Raw genomic sequence first — 23,576 nt, 5'->3', positions numbered from 1 at the left:
CTGTCGATCGTTGTCTCTGATTGGGGATCATCCTTAGGCAGCCATGTTGCCTACCTACGTTGTGGGATCTTGTTACTGTGTGTTTGGCTTGTTTGATGTTAGCGGTTAGAACTTCACGTTACGTTGCTTTTGTTGTTTTGTTCGGTGTTTATTCAATAAACGAACATGTACGCATACCACGCTGCACCTTGGTCCAATCCTGTATTCAACGAACGTGACAGTGTTGGAGTGTGTCCCTGGCTATCCATACATAAATAAATTAAATTAAAATGGTGCCGTCTGGTTTGCTTAATATAAAGAATTTGAAATGATTTATACTTTTACTTTTGATACTTAAGTATATTTCAGCAATTACATTAACTTTGATACTTAAGTGTATTTAAAACCAAATACTTTTAGACTTTTACGCAACTAGTATTTTACTGGGCGACTTTCACTTTTACTTGAGTCATTTTCTATGAAGGTATCTTTGACTATTGGGTCATTTTCTATGAAGGTATCTTTGACTATTGGGTCATTTTCTATGAAGGTATCTTTGACTATTGGGTCATTTTTCTACCACTGCTGGCCCTTTAAGAGCTGCTGCTGCCTCTCTCTGCCTGGGGATGGCCCTCCCACTGATTAGCTGAACAAAGCATGGGAAGGAGGAAGGACAGAGAGGGGCAGAGAGAGAGAGGAAGAGAGGAAGAGAGAGCGAGTGAGTGCGAGAGCAAGGCAGAGAGGGAGAGTTAGAGGCAGAGAGAGAGGCAGAGATATAGTGACAGAGAGAGAGAGAGAGAGAGAGAGAGAGAGAGAGAGTAGAAGGAAACAGAAACAGAGAGAGAAGGAAGGGGGAAGCCTCTCCTTCAGCTCTGAGGCGCTGACTGTCTGCCCGAGGCACTGACCGTCTCCCTCCAGACTGACCGTGCGGTCCAGTCCCTCCCTGACCCAGCAGAACTCTGACATGCTCCTCTGTGTCTCTGTCTCCAGATGGCCAACACCGTAACGTTGCTGTGCTGCGTGGTGCTAGCTGCTGTGGTGGTGGCATACGCTCAGAGACGCAGTCAGACAGGTAAGAACCAACACATTACTACTACAACTACCCATCTCTCCTCTCCTCATCTATCTATCTATCTATCTATCTATCTATCTATCTATCTATCTATCTATCTATCTATCTATCTATCTATCTATCTATCTATCTATCTATCTATCTACCCCACTGATTTTACCAAGACTGTCTGTCTATTGATGAGATATTACAACCCAGTTGCATATGGGCTCGGTATTATTGTTGTTGTCAATGTTGTTGCTGTCAACATTGTTGTTGTCAGTGTTGTTGTTGTTGTCAGTGTTGTTGTTGTCAGTGTTGTTGTTGTCAGTGTTGTTGTTAGCATCATTGTTGCTGTTGTTGTTGTCAGTGTTGTTGTTGTTGACAGTGTTGTTTTCAGTATTGGTGTCAGTGTTGTTGTTCTGAGTGTTGTTGTTGTCAGTGTTGTAGTTGACAGTGTTATTTTCAGCAATGTTGTTAGTGTTGTTGTGAGTTTTGCTGTTGTCAGTGTTGTTGTTGTTGTCAGTGTTGTTGTTTAGTTCTGTTGTCCCTTCTCTTTGGTTTTGTCCTTCGGTCTCTGTTTGGATCAGAACATAGTGTATGTGTTCTCAGAGCTCAGAGCCTGCTCTCTCTGTCACCTGACTATGGGTTTGGAGGCTGGGTGAGACCTCAGAGGCCCTCCTCCTCTCCTCTCCTCTCTCCTTCCTCTCCTCTCCTCCTCTCTCCCCTCCTCTCTCATCCTCCCCTCCTATCCTCTCTCCTCTATCCTCTCCTCCCCTCCCCTCCTCTCTCCTCTCTCCTCTCCCCTCTCTCCCCTCCTCTCTCCTCTCTCCCCTCCTCTCTCCTCTCTCCTCCCCTCCTATAATAATAATAATATGCCATTTAGCAGACACTTTTATCCAAAGCGACTTACAGTCATGCGTGCATACATTTTTTTTGTGTATGGGTGGTCCCGGGGATCGAACCCACTACCTTGGCGTTACAAGCGCCGTGCTCTACCAGCTGAGCTACAGAGGACCTTCTCTCTCCCCTCTCCTCTCTCCCCTCCTCTCTCCTCTCTCCCATCCTCTCTCCTCTCTCCTCTCTTCTCTCCCCTCCTCCCCTCCTCTCTCCTCTCTCCTCTCTCCCCTCCTCTCTCCTCTCTCCTCTCTCCCCTCCTCTCTCCTCTCTCCTATCTCCTCCCCTCCTCCCCTCCTCTCTCCTCTCTCCCCTCCTCTCTCCTCTCTCCCCTCCTCTCTCCTCTCTCCTCTCTCCCCTCTGAGCAGCACAGGACTGTGTCTCCTATGTCACGAGGTCTGTTTCTGCGTTGGCAGCTAACTAGAGGTAACACAGTGACAGACAGATGGTGCTACTGTACAGGTTGTCACCTGTCTCTGTATGTACGCCTCTCCTCTTCAGACAGAAAGCCTTCAGGCTCCCGTTCTCCTCCTCTCCTCTCCTCTCCTCTCCTCCCCACCCCTCACTCACAAGCATTGACACTCCTCTATCTATTGTTACTGTCTGACTCTGTGCTGTTAAACTCTGCTGCTGTACACTGCTGTGTGTGTGTGTGTGTGTGTGTGTGTGTGTGTGTGTGTGTGTGTGTGCTGCCTGACTGTGCTGTAGTGCTGTTCAGGGTGTCATTGTGTTGATTGACAGCAGTGGGTCACATGGGAAGGAAGCCCTGCTCTAGCAGAGAGGAAAAGAGAGGAGGGGAGGGGAGGGGGAGAGGGAGGAGGAGAGGGGAGAGAGGAGAGGAGAGGGGAGGGGAGGGGAGAAGGGGGAGGGTAGGGGGAGAGGGAGGAGAGTAGAGGAGAAGGGGAGAGGATGGGAGGGATGAGGGAGGAGGAGGGAAGGGGGAGAGGGAGGAGGAGAGGAGAGGAGGGGAGGGGAGGGGAGGGGAGGGGGAGAGGAGGGGAGGGGGAGAGGGAGGAGGAGAGGAGAGGAGGGGAGGGGAGGGGAGGGGAGGGGAGGGGGGGGAGAGCAGGGGAGGGGAGGGGGAGTCTGAAGGCTTTCTGTCTGGAGAGGAGCGGGAGAGGGAGGAGGAGAGGAGAGAGAAGGAGAGGGGAGGAGAGGGGAGGGGAGGACACATGATACAGTTTCTCGCATACTACCGTGCTCCACACTCTCATGCTCCCAGTTCCTTCCTTCCCTATGGTTCCCCAGTTCCTTCCTTCCCTATGGTTCCCCAGTTCCTTCCTTCCCTATGGTTCCCAGTTCCTTCCTTCCCTATGGTTCCCCAGTTCCTTCCTTCCCTATGGTTCCCCAGTTCCTTCCTTCCCTATGGTTCCCCAGTTCCTTCCTTCCCTATGGTTCCCCAGTTCCTTCCTTCCCTATGGTTCCCCAGTTCCTTCCTTCCCTATGGTTCCCCAGTTCCTTCCTTCCCTATGGTTCCCCAGTTCCTTCCTTCCCTATGGTTCCCCAGTTCCTTCCTTCCCTATGGTTCCCCAGTTCCTTCCTTCCCTATGGTTCCCCAGTTCCTTCCTTCCCTATGGTTCCCCAGTTCCTTCCTTCCCTATGGTTCCCCAGTTCCTTCCTTCCCTATGGTTCTCCAGTTCGTTCCTTCCCTACGGTTCCAGACTTGGTGCATCGGCACCACTTGCCGTGCTGTAGCAGAGAGAACTGTCTAAAACTTGAGTGGCTGGAGTCTTTTACAATTTTTAGGGCATTCCTCTGACACCGCCTGGTATAGAGGTCCTGGATAGCAGGGAACTCGGCCACAGTGATGTACTGGGCAGTAAGCACCACCCTCTGTAGCGCCTTGTGGTCAGATGCCAAGCAGTTGTCATACCAAGCGGTGATGCAGCCAGTCAAGATGCTCTCAATGGTGAAGCTGTAGAACTTTTTGAGGATCTGAGGGCCCATGCTGAATATTTTCAGCCTCACTACAGCCACGCTCCACTACAGATAGACTACACTACAGATAGACTACACTACAGATAGACTACACTACAGATAGACTACACTACAGCCACGCTCCACTACAGATAGACTACACTACAGATAGACTCCACTACAGATAGACTACACTACAGATAGACTACACTACAGCCACGCTCCACTACAGATAGACTACACTACAGATAGACTACACTACAGATAGACTCCACTACAGATAGACTCCACTACAGATAGACTACACTACAGATAGACTACACTACAGATAGACTACACTACAGATAGACTACACTACAGCCACTTTGATGTGAATGAGGGCTCCACTACAGCCACTTTGATGTGAATGGGGGCATGCTTGGCCTTCGTATCCAGTGTTAACACGCTGCCAGGTCTCTTATCTTGTCGTCAGCAAACTTGATGATGGTGTTGGTTCGTGGCGTGAACAGGGATTAAAGGAGGGGGCTAAGCACACACTTGAAATATGTAGGTATTACTGACTGGGTCAGGGAGAGGTTGAAAATGTCAGTGAAGACACTTGCCAGCTAGTTAGCGCATGGTCTGAGTACGCGTCCTGGTAATCGGTCTGGTCCCGCGGCCTTGTGAATGTTAACCTGTTTAAAGGTCTTACTCACATCGGCTATGGAGAGCGTGATCACACAGTTGTCCGGAACAGCTGGTGATCTCATGCATGCTTCAGTGTTGCTTGCCTTGAAGCATGCATAGAAGGTTTTTAGCTCGTCTGGTAGGCTTGCGTCACTGGACAGCTCGTGGCTGGGTTTCCCTTTGTAATCCGTGATAGTTTACAAGCCCTGCCACATCCGACGAGCGTCAGAGCCAGTGTAGTAGGAAGTCCTGTATTGACGCTTTGCCTTTTTGATGGTTCGTTGGAGGGCGTAGCGGGATTTCTTATAAGCGTCCGGGTTAGAGTCCCTCTCCTTGAAAGCGGCAGCTCTAGCTTTGTAATCTATGATAGCACTCCGTACTAACCTTACTGCATTAACGTTATCTTTGACCAATACAGACGAAACAAGATGTGATGAATGTGATAGAAGGAGTCAGTCACAGGAGGGTAATCACCGAATGCAGAGTTTATTCCGTCGTACACAAATAGCGCTGGATAGCGACAAACGAAACAGGCACAGGGGAAAATCTACCCTGGCAATACAAGGTAACGGTAGCTCCAACAATAACAGGCACAGGGGAAAATCTACCCTGGCAATAACAATGTACGAGAAGCTCCACCGAGCTACACTACTCTCACGAATAAACAATCACCCACAAGGACAAGGGGGCAGAGGGAACACTTATACACAGACTAATGAGGGGATAAGAACCAGGTGTGTGTGATTGAAAAGACAAGACAAATGGAATTATGATATATGGAGCGGCGGTGGCTAGTAAGCAGCTAGCAAATCGGTGACGCCGAACAAGGAGGGGAAGCAGCCTCGGTGGACGTCGTGACACAAGACAACTAAATAAAGCAAGCGCAGACGTTTTACTTTATAATTGTCAGCTAACTGAATCTTATTAATCTAGCTAATGGGTATTGTAGTTAAGCAACAACATCACCAACACAAAGACCCAACCATCTGGTCAATAACAACATCACCAACACAAAGACCCAACCATCTGGTGCCCCACACTGGGATAAAAAGTACTCAGAGTCTTAGGGTATTTACATTTACATTTACATCATTTAGCAGACGCTCTCATCCAGAGCGACTTACAAATTGGTGCATTCAACTTATGATAGCCAGTGGGATAACCACTTTTTTTCTTCTTTTTTTTTATGGGGGGGGGGGGGGGGGATTACTTTATACTATTCCAGGTATTCCTTAAAGAGGTAGGGTTTCAAGTGTCTCTGGACGGTGGTCAGTGACTCCGCTGTCCTGGCGTCGTGGGGGAGCTTGTTCCACCATTCATTGGGGTGCCAGAACAGCAAATAGCTTTGACTGGGCTGAGTGGGAACTGTGCTTCTGTAGAGGTAGGGGAGCTAGCAGGCCAGAGGTGGATGAACGTAGTGCCCTCGTTTGGGTGTAGGGTCTGATCAGAGCCTGAAGGTTGGGGTACAGTTGGGTTGGGTTCTTTCATTCTCCAAAGATGTTCTCTTGAGTACGTTCTTATCAGCTAGCTATATGTGAATCATATTAATTTAGCTAGCTATATGTGAATCATATTAATCTAGCTAGCTATATGTGAATCATATTAATCTAGCTAACCAGCTCGTTTTTTTAAGAAAATCACCTAAATCTAATATTGGTGTGCAAGGTAGATGGCCAACATTAGCTACAAATTATTAGTGGGTAGATATCTAGCTACTCATTTTTCATCAGTTAACCATTGATCTATGACACTATGGTGGGTTTTGTAGGCAGGTAAACATTCCAAAATTAACACAGTATGTATTTATTAACGTATCAAGATAAACTATTGTAGTCAGGCAGTATATGAGATATGAATGTGCTCTCGCTTCAGCTCAAAACCAGCCATTGTTTCAATACATTTAGGCACATTTGTTACGTGTTTGCATTACACCACGTCAACAATCCTGGGATGCATGCTTCGAAATGTGTACAAACGATGTACGCATCTGAGAACTGCCCTCAGCGCTCCATTCCACATACAGTGGGGAAAAAAAGTATTTAGTCAGCCACAAATTGTGCAAGTTCTCCCACTTAAAAAGATGAGAGAGGCCTGTAATTTTCATCATAGGTACACGTCAACTATGACAGACAAAATGAAAAAAAATATCCAGAAAATTACATTGTAGGATTTTTAATGAATTTATTTGCAAATTATGGTGGAAAATAAGTATTTGGTCACCTACAAACAAGCAAGATTTCTGGCTCTCACAGACCTGTAACTTCTTCTTTAAGAGGCTCCTCTGTCCTCCACTCGTTACCTGTATTAATGGCACCTGTTTGAACTTGTTATCAGTATAAAAGACACCTGTCCACAACCTCAAACAGTCACACTCCAAACTCCACTATGGCCAAGACCAAAGAGCTGTCAAAGGACACCAGAAACAAAATTGTAGACCTGCACCAGGCTGGGAAGACTGAATCTGCAATAGGTAATCAGCTTGGTTTGAAGAAATCAACTGTGGGAGCAATTATTAGGAAATGGAAGACATACAAGACCACTGATAATCTCCCTCGATCTGGGGCTCCACGCAAGATCTCCCCCCGTGGGGTCAAAATGATCACAAGAACGGTGAGCAAAAATCCCAGAACAACACGGGGGGACCTAGTGAATGACCTGCAGAGAGCTGGGACCAAAGTAACAAAGCCTACCATCAGTAACACACTACGCCGCCAGGGACTCAAATCCTGCAGTGCCAGACGTGTCTCCCTGCTTAAGCCAGTGCATGTCCAGGCTCGTCTGAAGTTTGCTAGAGTGCATTTGGATGATCCAGAAGAGGATTGGGAGAATGTCATATGGTCAGATGAAACCAAAATAGAACTTTTTGGTAAAAACTCAACTCGTCGTGTTTGGAGGACAAAGAATGCTGAGTTGTATCCAAAGAACACCATACCTACTGTGAAGCATGGGGGTGGAAACATCATGCTTTGGGGCTGTTTTTCTGCAAAGGGACCAGGACGACTGATCCGTGAAAAGGAAAGAATGAATGGGGCCATATATCGTGAGATTTTGAGTGAAAACCTCCTTCCATCAGCAAGGGCATTGAAGATGAAACGTGGCTGGGTCTTTCAGCATGACAATGATCCCAAACACACCGCCCGGGCAACGAAGGAGTGGCTTCGTAAGAAGAATTTCAAGGTCCTGGAGTGGCCTAGCCAGTCTCCAGATCTCAACCCCATAGAAAATCTTTGGAGGGAGTTGAAAGTCTGTGTTGCCCAGCGACAGCCCCAAAACATCACTGCTCTAGAGGAGATCTGCATGGAGGAATGGGCCAAAATACCAGCAAAAGTGTGTGAAGACTTACAGAAAACGTTTGACCTGTGTAATTGCCAACAAAGGGTATATAACAAAGTATTGAGAAACTTTTGTTATTGACCAAATACTTATTTTCCACCATAATTTGCAAATCAATTCATTAAAAATCCTACAATGTGATTTTCTGGATTTTTGTTTTAGATTCCGTCTCTCACAGTTGAGGTGTACCTATGATAAAAATTACAGACATCTACATGCTTTGTAAGTAGGAAAACCTGCAAAATCGGCAGTGTATCAAATACTTGTTCTCCCCACTGTATATTAATATGGGCTATTTTCAGTCCTTTCCTGGGTAGCTTATCAGATACAGACATTACAGAGGATGATACAAATTGGGCGGAGGAGAAAGAAGGACAGATTCAGTTCCATTTATCCTGCGCTCTGATTGGTTCTTAATTGGACCAATTGGCCATAGTTCCCGGCCGCGGCTGATAGTATCTCCAAGTAAATGGATTCTGTTCCAATGACAGATGTAATCAAATCAAATCAAATCAAATCAAATTTTATTGGTCACATGCGCCGAATACAACAGGTGCAGACATCACAGTGAAATGCTTGCTTACGGCCCTTAACCAACAGTGCATTTATTTTTAACAAAAAAGTAAAAATAAAACAACAACAAAAAAAGTGTTGAGAAAAAAAAGAGCAGAAGTAAAATAAAATAACAGTAGGGAGGCTATATATACAGGGGGGTACCGTTGCAGAGTCAATGTGCGGGGGCACCGGCTAGTTGAGGTAATATGTACATGTGGGTAGAGTTAAAGTGACTATGCATAAATAATTAACAGAGTAGCAGCAGCGTAAAAAGGATGGGGTGGGGGGGCAGTGCAAATAGTCCGGGTAGCCATGATTAGCTGTTCAGGAGTCTTATGGCTTGGGGGTAGAAGCTGTTGAGAAGTCTTTTGGACCTAGACTTGGCACTCCGGTACCGCTTGCCGTGCGGTAGCAGAGAGAACAGTCTATGACTAGGGTGGCTGGAGTCTTTGACAATTTTGAGGGCCTTCCTCTGACTCCGCCTGGTATAGAGGTCCTGGATGGCAGGAAGCTTGGCCCCAGTGATGTACTGGGCCGTACGCACTACCCTCTGTAGTGCCTTGCGGTCGGAGGCCAAGCAGTTGCCATACCAGGCGGTGATGCAACCAGTCAGGATGCTCTCGATGGTGCAGCTGAATAATTTTTTGAGGATCTGAGGACCCATGCCAAATCTTTTCAGTCTCCTGAGGGGGAATAGGCTTTGTCGTGCCCTCTTCACGACTGTCTTGGTGTGTTTGGACCATGATAGTTCGTTGGTGATGTGGACACCAAGGAACTTGAAGCTCTCAACCTGTTCCACTACAGCCCCGTCGATGAGAATGGGGGCGTGCTCAGTCCTCTTTTTTTTCCTGTAGTCCACAATCATCTCCTTTGTCTTGGTCACGTTGAGGGAGAGGTTGTTGTCCTGGCACCACACGGCCAGGTCCGTGACCTCCTCCCTATAGGCTGTCTCATCGTTGTCGGTGATCAGGCCTACCACTGTTGTGTCGTTGGCAAACTTAATGATGGTGTTGGAGTCGTGCCTGGCCATGCAGTCATGGGTGAACAGGGAGTACAAGAGGGGACTGAGCACGCACCCCTGAGGGGCCCCCGTGTTGAGGATCAGTGTGGCAGATGTGTTGTTACCTACCCTTACCACCTGGGGGCGGCCCGTCAGGAAGTCCAGGATCCAGTTGCAGAGGGAGGTGTTTAGTCCCAGGATCCTTAGCTTAGTGATGAGCTTAGAGGGCACTATGGTGTTGAATGCTGAGCTGTAGTCAATGAATAGCATTCTCACGTAGGTGTTCCTCTTGTCCAGGTGGGAAAGGGCAGTGTGGAGTGCAATAGAGATTGCATCATCTGTGGATCTGTTGGGGCGGTATGCAAATTGGAGTGGGTCTAGGGTTTCTGGGATAATGCTGTTGATGTGAGCCATGACCAGCCTTTCAAAGCACTTCATGGCTACAGACGTCAGTGCTACGGGTCGGTAGTCATTTAGGCAGGTTATCTTAGAGTCCTTGGGCACGGGGACTATGGTGGTCTGCTTGAAACATGTTGGTATTACAGACTCAGTCAGGGACATGTTGAAAATGTCAGTGAAGACACTTGCCAGTTGGTCAGCACATGCTCGGAGTACACGTCCTGGTAATCCGTCTGGCCCTGCGGCCTTGTGAATGTTGACCTGCTTAAAAGTTTTACTCACATCGGCTACGGAGAGCGTGATCACATAGTCATCCGGAACAGCTGGTGCTCTCATGCATGTTTCAGTGTTGCTTAAATCGAAGCGAGCATAGAAGTGGTTTAGCTCGTCTGGTAGGCTTGTGTCACTGGGCAGCTCACGGCTGTGCTTCCCTTTGTAGTCTGTAATAGTTTTCAAGCCCTGCCACATCTGACGAGCGTCAGAGCCAGTGTAGTACGATTCAATCTTAGTCCTGTATTGACTCTTTGCCTGTTTGATGGTTCGTCGGAGGGCATAGCGGGATTTCTTATAAGCGTCCGGGTTAGAGTCCCGTTCCTTGAAAGCGGCAGCTCTACCCTTTAGCTCAGTGCGGATGTTTCCTGTAATCCATGGCTTCTGGTTGGGGTATGTACGTACGGTCACTGTGGGGACGACATCATCGATGCACTTATTGATGAAGCCAGTGACTGATGTGGTGTACTCCTCAATGCTGTCTGAAGAATCCCGGAACATGTTCCAGTCTGTGCTAGCAAAACAGTCCTGTAGCTTAGCATCTGCGTCATCTGACCACTTTTTTATTAACCGAGTCACTGGTGCTTCCTGCTTTAGTTTTTGCTTATAAGCAGGAATCAGGAGGATAGAGTTATGGTCAGATTTGCCAAATGGAGGGCGAGGGAGAGCTTTGTATGCGTCTCTGTGTGTGGAGTAAAGGTGGTCTAGAGTTTTTTTTCCTCTGGTTGCACATTTAACATGCTGGTAGAAATTAGGTAGAACGGATTTAAGTTTCCCTGCATTAAAGTCCCCGGCCACTAGGAGCGCTGCATCTGGATGAGCGTTTTCCTGTTGATTTATGGCCTTGTACAACTCATTCAGTGCAATCTTAATGCCAGCATTGGTTTGTGGTGGTAAATAGACAGCTATGAAAAATACAGATGAAAACTCTCTTGGTAAATAGTGTGGTCTACAGCTTATCATAAGATACTCTACCTCAGGCGAGCAAAACCTCGAGACTTCCTTAGTATTTGATTTTGTGCACCAGCTGTTGTTTACAAATATACACAGACCGCCACCCCAGTAGAGGCCTACTGACTGACTGACTGGCTGTTCAAATCACAGATGTAGAGGCCTACTGACTGACTGACTGGCTGTTCCAATCACAGATGTAGAGGCCTACTGGTTGACTGACTGGCTGTTCCAATCACAGATGTAGAGGCCTACTGGTTGACTGTTTGACTGACTGACTGACTGGCTGTTACAATCACAGAAATATAAACTGACTGACTGGCTGAATGACTGGCTGTTACTATCACAGAAAAGAGGCTGGCTGACTGGCTGTTACCATCACATAAATATAGACTGGCTGAATGACTGGCTGTTACCATCACATAAATAGAGGCCGAGATGGGGATCTCTCTGTCTGTTTGTGTCTCAAATGGCACCCTATTTTTAAAACATTTTGCCGCAACAAAATGTGTGTGCAATGTTTTGAGAATGTTCTTGCAACATCAGGCAAATGTTTTATACAAACATTGTATAGCCATCAGCACAACTGGATCATTTTCTGTTATGAGAACATTTGCCGCAACCTAACAAATGTTCTGGGAACTTTCACAGACTCTATTCCCAATATAGACCAGACCAGACCAGACCAGACCGGACCGGACCAGACCAGACCAGACCGGACCGGACCGGACCGGACCCGACCCGACCCGACCCGACCTGACCTGACCAGACCTGACCTAGCAACATGGCGTCGATAGACATGGTCGCCCTGTTCACGGCTTCTAAGTAACTTTGCAGTATTTTGTTTTTTTGGTGTGTTATTTCTTACCTTATTAGCTCAGAACCTCATTTGCATTATTACATACAGCCGGAAATAACTTTTTGATATTAGAGCGACGGTAACTCACCAGCATTCCAACCAAAAATACGATTTTCCTTAATTGAATCCTTTGTTCGTACCCCCCAAGGCAATTCCACAATCCCAGAGACTGCTCCAAGACACCGCCAGCGGAGAAGAGGTATTCAGAGTGTGCTCCTAGTCAGACTCAGGAGGCATGCACTTCTGAGTATATTACTCGCTAATGTTCAGTCCCTGGACAATAAAGTAGATGAGCTCAGGATGAGGATATCCATCCAGAGAGACATCAGGGACTGAAACATACTCTGTTTTACGGAATCATGGCTCTCTCCAGATATACTGTCCCAGTCCATACAGCCAGCTGGGTTCTCAGTACATCGCACAGACAGGAATAAAGAACTCTCAGGGAAGAAGAAAGGCGGAGGTGTATATTTCATGATTAATTACTCATGATGTGATTGTGGTAATATACAGAAACTCAAGTCCTTTTGTTCACCCGACCTAGAATAACTCACTATCAAATGCCGACTGTATTACCTTCCAAGATAATTCTCTTTGGTTATAGTCACAGCCGTGTATATTCCCCCTCAAGCTGATACCACAACGACCCTCAAGGAACTACACTGGACTTTATACAAACTGGAAACCACATATCCTGAGGTCACATTTATTGTAGATGGGGATTTTAATCAAGCAAACCTGAACAAAACCCTACCGAAGATTTATCAACACATCGCCTGCGCCTGCGACCATGGCGAAGGACTGTTCAACGCTGGTCTGACCAATCGGAATCCATGCTTCAACATTGTTTTGATCACGTGGACTGGGATATGTTGTCTCTGAGAATAACATTGACGTATACACTGACACGGTGACTGAGTTCATCAGGAAGTGTATAGGGGATGTTGTTCCCACTGTGACTATTAAAATCTATCCAAACCAAAAACCGTGGATAGTTGGCAGCATTCACACAAAACTGAAAGTCTGAACCACCACATTTAACCACGGCAAGGTGACTGGGAATATGGTTGAGTATGAACAGTCCAGTTATGCCCTCCGTAAGTCAATGAAACAGGCAAAACGTCAGTACAGAGACAAAGTGGAGTCGCAAATAAACTGCTTAGACACGAGACGTATGTGGCAGGGTCTACAGACAATCATGGATTACAAAGGGAAAACCAGCCATGTCGCCGACACCGACGTCTCGCTCCCGGACAAGCTAAACATCTTCTTTGCCCGCTTTGAGGATAACACAGTGCCGCAGACGTGGGCCACCAGCGCTCCCATGGACGGTGGGCTCTTGTTCTCCATGGCCGACGTGATTAAGACATTTAAGCATGTTAACCCTCACAAGGATGCCAGCCCAGAAGGCATCCATAGCCGCGTCCTCAGAGCATGTGCAGACCAGCTGGCTGGAGTGTTTACGGACATATTCAATCTTTCCCTATCCCAGTCTGCTGTCCCCACTTCAAGATGTCCACCATTGTTCCTGTACCCAGGAAAGGAAAGGTAACTGAACTAAATGACTATCGCCCAGCATCACTCACCTCTGTCATCATGAAGTGCTTTGAGAGGCTAGTTAAGGATCATATCACCTCCACCTTAACCGACACCCTAGAACCACTTCAATTTGCATACCACCCCAATAGATCCACAAATTATGTAATCGCTATCGCACTGCACACTGCCCTATTCCATCTCCAACTCAATCATCAAGTTTGCAGACGACACAACAGTGGTCGGCCTGATTACCAACAATGACGAGACCGCCTACAGGGAGGAGGTGAGGGCCCTGGCGGAGTGGTGCCAGGAAACAAACCTCTTCCTCAACGTCAACAAAATGAAGGAGCTGATCGTTGACTTCAGGAGACAGCAAAGGGAGCATGCCCCTATCCACATCGACAGGACCACAGTGGAGAAGGTGAAAAGCTTCAAGTTCCTCTGTATACATAATCACTGACAATCAGCAACAGCGCCTTTTCAACCTCAGGAGGCTGAAGAAATTCAGCTTGGCCCCTAGGACCCTCACAAATCTTTACAGATTAACCATTAAGAGCATCCTGTCGGGCTGTATCACCGCCTGGTACGGCAACTGCACCGTCTGCAACCAAAGGGCTCTCCAGCAGGTGGTGCGGTCTGCCCAACGCATCACCGGGGGCACACTGCCTGCTCTCCAGGCCATATTCAACACCCGGTGTCACAGGAACGCCAAGAAGATCATCAAGGGCCTCAGCCATCAGAGCCACGGCCTGTTCACCCCGTTACCATGCAGAAGGCGAGGTCAGTACAGGTGTATCAAAGCTGGGACCGAGAAACTGAAAAACAGCTTCTATCTCAAGGCCATCAGACTCTTAAATAGTCACCACTAGCCGGCCTCCGCCCAGTACCCTTCCCTGACCTCAGTCACTGTCGCTAGCCGGCTGTCACCCGGTTACATTACCCTGCACCTTAGAGGCTGCTGCCCTATGTTCATAGACATGGAACACTGGTCACTTTAATAATGTTTACATACTGCTTTACTCATTTCATATGTATATACTGTATTCTATTCTACTGTATTTTAGTCAATTATACTCCGACATTGCTTGTCCTAATATTTATATATTTCTTAATTTCAATATTTTACTTTTAGATGTATGTGTATTGTTGTGAATTGTTAAATACTACTGCACTTTTGGAGCTAGGAACACAAGCATTTCGCTACACCCGCAATAACATAAATGTGTATATTTGACCAATACAATGTGTTTTGATTAGATTTAGATGGATGAAAGGTGGCATGAAAGAAGGACAGGAAGAAGAGGGATGGAGGGATGAAAAAGGACAGACTTAGAATATTACAATCTGGAGAAAACTGGTTGTAAGAACAGTGTGTGTGTGTGTATGTGTATGTGTTTGCCTGTGTGTGTGCCCGTGTCTGTGTGTGTCTCTCTATCCCTCTGGCCCTATCCCTCTGGCCCTGGCCCTCTGGCCCTAGCCCTCTTAACCCTCAGCACATTCAGTATTCAGCAGCAGGGCCTGTGAGGCTGGAGTGGTGCAGCGGGGTGACACAGAGAAACGAATTCATACATAATGGGGGTACAGCAAGGTGAGGCTGGCCTAATGAAAATGTGCTAAAGTATAAATTGAATATTTAACATCTGTTGGCTACAGTCCCAGCCTGCCTCACCATCTGACCCCTCCTATTACGCGGAACTGGATCGATCTTTAAGCTTGGAACAGACTACTGTAGGGAGAACATAACAGAACAAACCGGAGGATAGGAGAGGGGAGGAGAGGGAGGAGAGGAAAGGAGCGGGGAGGAGAGGAGAGGGAGGAAAGGAGAGGAGAGGAGAGGGAGGAAAGGAGAGGAGAGGGAGGAAAGGAGAGGAGAGGAAGGAGAGGAGAGGAGAGGTGAGGGAGGAAAGGAGAGGAGAGGAGAGGAAGGAGAGGAGAGGAGAGGTGAGGGAGGAAAGGAGAGGAGAGGAGAGGAGAGGAGATGAGAGAGGAGGAGGAGAGGAGAGTAGAGGAGATGAAATGAGAGGAGAGAGGATATGAGAGAGGATAGGAGAGGAGAGGAGAGGGGAGGAGAGAGAGGAGAGGGAGGAAAGGAGAGGAGAGGTGAGGGAGGAAAGGAGAGGAGGAGAGGAGAGGGAGGAAAGGAGAGGAGAGGGAGGAAAGGAGAGGAGAGGGAGGAAAGGAGAGGAGAGGAGAGGTGAGGGAGGAAAGGAGAGGAGAGGAGATGAGAGAGGAGGAGAGGAGAGGAGAGGAGATGAAATGAGAGGAGAGAGGAGAGGAGAGGAGAGGAGAGGAGAGGAGAGGAGAGGAGAGGAGAGGAGAGGAGAGGAGAGGGAGGAGAGCGAGGAAAGGAGAGGAGAGGAGAGGTGAGGGAGGAAAGGAGAGGAGAGGAGAGGAGAGGATAGGGAGGAAAGGAGAGGAGAGGGAGGAAAGGAGAGGAGAGGGAGGAAAGGAGAGGAGAGGAGAGGTGAGGGAGAAAAGGAGAGGAGAGGAGATGAGAGAGGAGGAGAGGAGAGTAGAGGAGATGAAATGAGAGGAGAGAGGATATGAGAGAGGAGAGGAGAGGAGAGGAGAGGAGAGGAGAGGAGAGGAGAGGAGAGGAGAGGAGAGGAGAGGAGAGGAGAGGAGGAGAACGGGAAAGGAGAGGAGAGTGGGAAAGGAGTGAAGAGGAGGGGATAGGAGATGGGAGGGGGGAAAGGATAGGAGAGGGTGAAAGGAGAGGATGAGAGGAGAGGAGAGGATAAAAGGAGAGCAGAGGAGAGGTTAAAAGGAGAGGAGAGGAGAGGGGGATGGAGAGGAGAGGGTCAAATGAGAGGAGGGGAGAGGAGAAGGGAGAGAGGAGAGGAGAGGAGAGGAGAGGAGAGGAGAGGAGAGGAGAGGAGAGGAGAGGAGAGGGAGGAAGGAAAGGAGAGGAGGAGAGGAGAGGTTGAAAGGAGAATAGAGGAGAGGAGAGGAGAAGAGAGGAGAGGAGATGGGAGGGAGGAGAGGAGAGGAGATGGGGAGAGGAGAGGAGAGGAGAGGAGAGGAGGAGAGTAAAGGAGAGTAGAGAGGAGAGGAGAGTAGAGGAGAGGGGGAAAGGAGAGGAGGGGAGAAGAGATGGGAAGGGTGAAAGGAGAGGAGGAGAGGAGAGGAGAGGGTGAAAGGAGATGTGAGAAAAGGGGGGAGAGGAGGGGAGATGGGAGGGAGGAAAGTAGGAGAGGAGAGGAGAGAAAGGAGAGGAGAGGAGAGGAGAGGGTGAAAGGAGAGGAGAATAGAGGAGAGGAAGAGGAGAGGAGAGGAGAGTTGAGGGGGAGAGGAGAGGAGATGGGAGGAGAGGAGAGGAGACGAGAGGAGAGGAGATGGAGGGGAGAGGAGATGGGAGGGAGGAGAGGAGGTGAGAGGAGAGGAGAGGAGAGGGGGGAAAGGAGAGGAGAGGAGAGGGTGAAAGGAGAGGGTGAAAGGAGAGGAGAATAGAGGAGAGGAAGAGGAGAGGAGAGGAGAGTTGAGGGGGAGAGGAGGGGAGAGGAGATGGGAGGGAGGAGAGGAGACGAGAGGAGAGGAGAGGAGAGGAGGAGGAGGAGATGGGAGGGGGTGAGAGGAGAGGAGAGGAGAGGAGAGGAGAGGAGAGGAGAGGAGAGGAGAGGAGAGGAGAGGAGAGGAGAGGAGAGGAGAGGAGGGGAGGGGAGAGGATAGGAGAGGAGAGGAGGGAAGAGGAGATGGGAAGGGGGAAAGGAGAGGAGCGGAGGAGAGGGTTATATGAGAGGAGAGGAGAGGAGAGGAGAGGAGAGGAGAGGAGAGGAGAGGAGAGGAGAGGAGAGGAGAGGAGAGGAGATGAGAGGAGATGGAGAGGAGAGGAGAGGGGGGAAAGGAGAGGAGAGGAGAGGAGAGGAGAGGAGAGGAGAGGTGAGGTGAGAAGAGGGGGGAGAGGAGGGGTGATGGGAGGGAGGAAAGGAGGAGGGAGAGGAGAGAAAGGAGAGGAGAGGGGTAGAGGAGAGGAGGAAGGAGATGAGAGGAGAGGAGGGAAAGGAGAGGAGGGGAGAGGAGATGGAGAGGAGAGGAGAGGGTGAAAGGAGAGGAGAATAGAGGAGAGGACGAGGAGAGGAGAGGAGAGTTGAGGGGGAGAGGAGGGGAGAGGAGATGGGAGGGAGGAGAGGAGAGGACACGAGAGGAGAGGAGATGTTGGGGAGAGGAGATGAGAGTAGGTGAGAGGAGAGGATGGAGATAAGAGGAGAGGAGAGGAGAGAGGAGAGGAGAGGGTGAGAGGAGAGGAGAGGAGAGGATAGGAGAGGAGAGGGTGGAGAAGAGGGGAGAGGAGATGGGAGGAAGGAAATGAGAGGAGGAGAGTAAAGGAGAGTAGAGAGGAGAGGAGTGGAGAGGAGAGGAGAGGAGAGGAGAGGGTGAATGGAGAGGAGGGGAGGGGAGAAGAGATGGGAAGGGTGAAAGGAGAGGAGAGGAGAGGGTGAAAGGAGATGTGAGAAGAGGGGGGAGAGGAGGGGAGATGGGAGGGAGGAAAGTAGGAGAGGAGAGGAGAGGAGAGGAGAGGAGAGGAGAGGAGAGGAGAGGAGAGGGTGAAAGGAGAGGAGAATAGAGGAGAGGAGAGGAGAGTTGAGAGGAGGGGAGAGGAGAGGGGAGGGAGGAGAGGAGAGGAGACGAGAGGAGAGGAGATGGAGGAGAGGAGAGGAGGGGAGAGGAGATGGGAGGGAGGAGAGGAGGTGAGAGGAGAGGAGAGGGTGGAAAGGAGAGGAGAGGAGAGGAGAGGAGATGAGGAGAGGAGATGAGGAGAGGAGAGGGTGAAAGGAGAGGGTGAAAGGAGAGGAGGGGAGAGGAGATGGGAGGGAGGAGAGGAAACGAGAGGAGAGGAGATGGAGGAGAGGAGAGGAGAGGAGGAGGAGGAGATGTGAGGGAGGAGAGGGGGTGAGAGGAGAGGAGAGGAGGGAAGAGGAGATGGGAAGGAGGAGAGGAGAGGGTTATATGAGAGGAGAGGAGAGGAGAGGAGAGGAGAGGAGAGGAGAGGAGAGGAGAGGAGAGGAGAGGAGAGGAGATGGAGGGGAGAGGAGATGGGAGGGAGGAGAGGAAGTGAGAGGAGAGGAGAGGAGAGGAGAGGAGAGGAGAGGAGAGGAGAGGAGAGGAGAGGAGAGGAGGGTAGAGGTGAGAAGAGGGGGGAGAGGAGGGGTGATGGGAGGGAGGAAATGAGGAGGGAGAGGAGAGAAAGGAGAGGAGAGGAGAGGAGAGGAGAGGAGAGGAGAGGAGAGGAGAGGAGAGGAGAGGAGAGGAGAGGAGAGGGGTAGAGGAGAGGAGGAAGGAGATGAGAGGAGAGGAGGGAAAGGAGAGGAGGGTAGAGGAGATGGAGAGGAGAGGGTGAAAGGAGAGGAGAATAGAGGAGAGGACGAGGAGAGGAGAGGAGAGGAGAGGGGGAAAGTAAGGAGAGGAGGGGAGAGGAGATGAGGAGAGGAGAGGGTGAAAGGAGAGGAGAATAGAGGAGAGGACGAGGAGAGGAGAGGAGAGTTGAGGGGGAGAGGAGGGGAGAGGAGATGGGAGGGAGGATAGGAGAGGACACGAGAGGAGAGGAGAGGAGATAGAGGAGATGGAGGAGAGGAGAGGAGAGGAGAGGAGAGGAGAGGAGAGGAGAGGAGAGGAGAGGAGAGGAGAGGAGAGGAGAGGAGAGGAGGTTTAGGTTTAGGGTCATTGTAGGTCAGTGTTAACCTACAGGTGTGGCCCATAGCCAGATAACATACAGTATGCCAATTCATATTATGTTATTCTGAAATACATTTTCTTCATGTCATAATGTTTCTTTAAAGCTGCCTACATTAAATAATGGATTTATTGTGATGGTGTATATTAAATTAATTTATTAGAGTTATTTTTTTTTATATATAGATGTTCCAAAGGCACGCATCAGCGTCTTGTAGGCTGCTTGTATGCTTGGAGGCCTGGATTACCTTCAGTATAGTGTCTGTCAATGGAATACCTTCAGGTTGGTGTCTGTCACTGCAATACCTTCAGGTTGGTGTCTGTCACTGGAATACCTTCAGTATAGTGTCTGTCAATGGAATACCTTCAGGTTGGTGTCTGTCACTGCAATACCTTCAGGTTGGTGTCTGTCACTGGAATACCTTCAGTATAGTGTCTGTCAATGGAATACCTTCAGGTTGGTGTCTGTCACTGCAATACCTTCAGGTTGGTGTCTGTCACTGGAATACCTTCAGGTTGGTGTCTGTCAATGGAATACCTTCAGGTTGGTGTCTGTCACTGCAATACCTTCAGGTTGGTGTCTGTCACTGGAATACCTTCAGTATAGTGTCTCTCAACGGAATACCTTCAGGTTGGTGTCTGTCACTGCAATACCTTCAGTATAGTGTCTGTCACTGGAATACCTTCAGTTTGGTGTCTGTCACTGGAATACCTTCAGTTTGGTGTCTGTCACTGGAATACCTTCAGTTTGGTGTCTGTCAATGGAATACCTTCAGGTTGGTGTCTGTCACTGGAATACCTTCAGTTTGGTGTCTGTCACTGGAATACCTTCAGTATAGTGTCTGTCAATGGAATACCTTCAGGTTGGTGTCTGTCACTGGAATACCTTCAGGTTGGTGTCTGTAACTGGAAAACCTTCAGGTTGGTGTCTGTCACTGGAATACCTTCATGTTGGTGTCTGTCACTGGTAGGGCTGTGGCTGTCACTGGTAGGGCTGTGGCTGTAACTGGTAGGGCTGTGGGTTGGTGTCTCTGGTAGGGTATCATCTCCAGGCCTCCACAGCCCTAACCATGTGTTTGATGTATTTAATACTATTCCACTGATTCTGCTCCAGCCATTACCATGAGCCTGTCCTTTCCTGTCCTCCCCCCTCCCCCCCCTGTGTGAAAGTGTGTGTTGAAATACGTATAACAATCAATATTACACGTTACTACACAGTCTATTACATTCTTCACATTTCATATGGCCAATCAAGACACATTGTAGATCAAATACAACATGTTTATTTTCAGATATTAATTTCATGCAAAAGATAGATAACAAACAAAGAACACCCAAATAAACACAATCACAGTAGCCCTGCTAATTAAAGCTGAGCTAGCTAGCTCGAAGGAATGAATATGTCTCGTGATGTGTAAAACAACCAGTGCTGGTAACAGTGACTGACTAACAGAGAGGCTGAGCATATAGAAGCAAACCGGATGGACATCATGAAAATGATCGGAGAGGTTGAGGGTAGAGGAAGTTCAGGAGTAAAAACTAACAAAATAGAATTATTGTAAAATTGACTGTGTCCATAAAATGTATATAGTAAGTATAAGCTGGAAGTAGAGGCCTAAGCATTGTTGTTCACTAATTTACTCCAAGTAGGGAAGGGGTGGTGGGGTTGGAAAGTAATAAAGGGGAATATATTTTTTTTAAAGGATATGTATGTGTATGTATGTATGTACAGTGGGGAAAAAAAGTATTTAGTCAGCCACCAATTGTGCAAGTTCTCCCACTTAAAAAGATGAGAGAGGCCTGTAATTTTCATCATAGGTACACGTCAACTATGACAGACAAATTGAGAATTTTTTTTCTCCAGAAAATCACATTGTAGGATTTTTTATGAATTTATTTGCAAATTATGGTGGAAAATAAGTATTTGATCACCTACAAACAAGCAAGATTTCTGGCTCTCACAGACCTGTAACTTCTTCTTTAAGTGGCTCCTCTGTCCTCCACTCGTTACCTGTATTAATGGCACCTGTTTGAACTTGTTATCAGTATAAAAGACACCTGTCCACAACCTCAAACAGTCACACTCCAAACTCCACTATGGCCAAGACCAAAGAGCTGTCAAAGGACACCAGAAACAAAATTGTAGACCTGCACCAGGCTGGGAAGACTGAATCTGCAATATGTAAGCAGCTTGGTTTGAAGAAATCAACTGTGGGAGCAATTATTAGGAAATGGAAGAAATACAAGACCACTGATAATCTCCCTCGATCTGGGGCTCCATGCAAGATCTCACCCCGTGGGGTCAAAATGATCACAAGAACGGTGAGCAAAAATCCCAGAACCACACGGGGGGACCTAGTGAATGACCTGCAGAGAGCTGGGACCAAAGTAACAAAGCCTATCATCAGTAATACACTACGCTGCCAGGGACTCAAATCCTGCAGTGCCAGACGTGTCCCCGTGCTTAAGCCAGTACATGTCCAGGCCCGTCTGAAGTTTGCTAGAGTGCATTTGGATGATCCAGAAGAGGATTGGGAGAATGTCATATGGTCAGATGAAACCAAAATAGAACTTTTTGGTAAAAACTCAACTCGTCGTGTTTGGAGGACAAAGAATGCTGAGTTGCATCCAAAGAACACCATACATACTGTGAAGCATGGGGGTGGAAACATCATGCTTTGGGGATGTTTTTCTGCAAAGGGACCAGGACGACTGATCCGTGTAAAGGAAAGAATGAATGGGGCCATGTATCGTGAGATTTTGAGTGAAAATCTCCTTCCATCAGCAAGGGCATTGAAGATGAAACGTGGCTGGGTCTTTCAGCATGACAATGATCCCAAACACACCGCCCGGGCAACGAAGGAGTGGCTTCGTAAGAAGCATTTCAAGGTCCTGGAGTGGCCTAGCCAGTCTCCAGATCTCAACCCCATAGAAAATCTTTGGAGGGAGTTGAAAGTCTGTGTTGCCCAGCGACAGCCCAAAAACATCACTGCTCTAGAGGAGATCTGCATGGAGGAATGGGCCAAAATACCAGCAACAGTGTGTGAAAACCTTGCGAAGACTTACAGAAAACATTTGACCTGTCTCATTGCCAACAAAGGGTATATAACAAAGTATTGAGAAACTTTTGTTATTGATCTGGTTAATGGTAGTTATAAATGGTCTGGTTAATAGTAGTTATAAATGGTCTGGTTAATGGTAGTTATAAATGGTCTGGGTAATAGTAGTTATAAATGGTCTGGTTAATAGTAGTTATAAATGGTCTGGTTAATAGTAGTTATAAATGGTCTGGTTAATACATGATAACTAACATCATCTAGAAGTATAGATGCTCTTATTATGAGGCTGAATGACTCTCATATCATCACCACGTTCCAATCAATAGCATCATGCATACAACCCTATCTTTCCCAATGGAGTTCGATATATACAACAAGCTTTCACAATGGAGTTCGATATATACAACAAGCTATCACAATGGAGTTCGATATATACAACAAGCTTTCCCAATGGAGTTCGATATATACAACAAGCTATCACAATGGAGTTCGATATATACAACAAGCTATCACAATGGAGTTCGATATATACAACAAGCTATCACAATGGAGTTCGATATATACAACAAGCTTTCCCAATGGAGTTCGATATATACAACAAGCTTTCCCAATGTAGTTCGATATATACAACAAGCTATCACAATGGAGTTCGATATATACAACAAGCTATCACAATGGAGTTCGATATATACAACAACCTATCACAATGGAGTTCGATATATACAACAAGCTTTCCCAATGGAGTTCGATATATACAACCAGCTATCCCAATGGAGTTCGATATATACAACAAGCTATCACAATGGAGTTCGATATATACAACAAGCTATCACAATGGAGTTCGATATATACAACAAGCTATCACAATGGAGTTCGATATATACAACAAGCTATCACAATGGAGTTCGATATATACAACAAGCTATCACAATGGAGTTCGATATATACAACAAGCTTTCCCAATGGAGTTCGATATATACAACAAGCTTTCCCAATGGAGTTCGACATATACAACAAGCTATCACAATGGAGTTCGATATATACAACAAGCTTTCCCAATGGAGTTCGATATATACAACAAGCTATCCCAATGGAGTTCGATATATACAACAAGCTATCCCAATGGAGTTCGATATATACAACAAGCTTTCCCAATGGAGTTCGATATATACAACAAGCTATCATTTACATTACATTTTAGTCATTTAGCAGACGCTCTTATCCAGAGCGACTTACAGGAGCAATTAGGGTTAAGTGCCTTGCTCAAGGGCACATTAACGTCATTTAGCAGACGCTCTTAGCCAGAGCGACTCGCAAATTGGTGCGTTCACCCTATAGCCAGTGGGATAACCACTTTACAATTTGGGGGGGGGGGGTTAGAAGGAACACTTTATCCTATCCCAGGTATTCCTTAAAGAGGTGGGGTTTCAA

The 23,576-nt window shown here is 47.7% G+C and overlaps 1 protein-coding gene across 1 annotated transcript in view; it reads left to right on the top strand.

Annotated features, from left to right (window-relative positions):
* Positions 1 to 716: 716 nt before the first annotated feature.
* The window catches only part of LOC311127207 (ciliary neurotrophic factor receptor subunit alpha-like), a 271,986-nt gene continuing 249,126 nt past the window's right edge, over positions 717 to 23,576 (top strand). Inside the window, exon 1 of the mRNA XM_084159001.1 lies at positions 717 to 1,051. Within this exon, the coding sequence (XP_084015127.1) occupies positions 970 to 1,051 (82 nt within the window). The 5' untranslated portion in view covers positions 717 to 969. The remainder of the gene's footprint in view (positions 1,052 to 23,576) is intronic.

This window comes from Coregonus lavaretus (assembly GCF_964263955.1).
Source record: "Coregonus lavaretus genome assembly, chromosome: 4".
Lineage (NCBI taxonomy): Eukaryota > Metazoa > Chordata > Actinopteri > Salmoniformes > Salmonidae > Coregonus > Coregonus lavaretus.
Note: the sequence above shows the minus strand (reverse complement) of the source record. Positions and strands in the feature narration are given on the sequence as shown.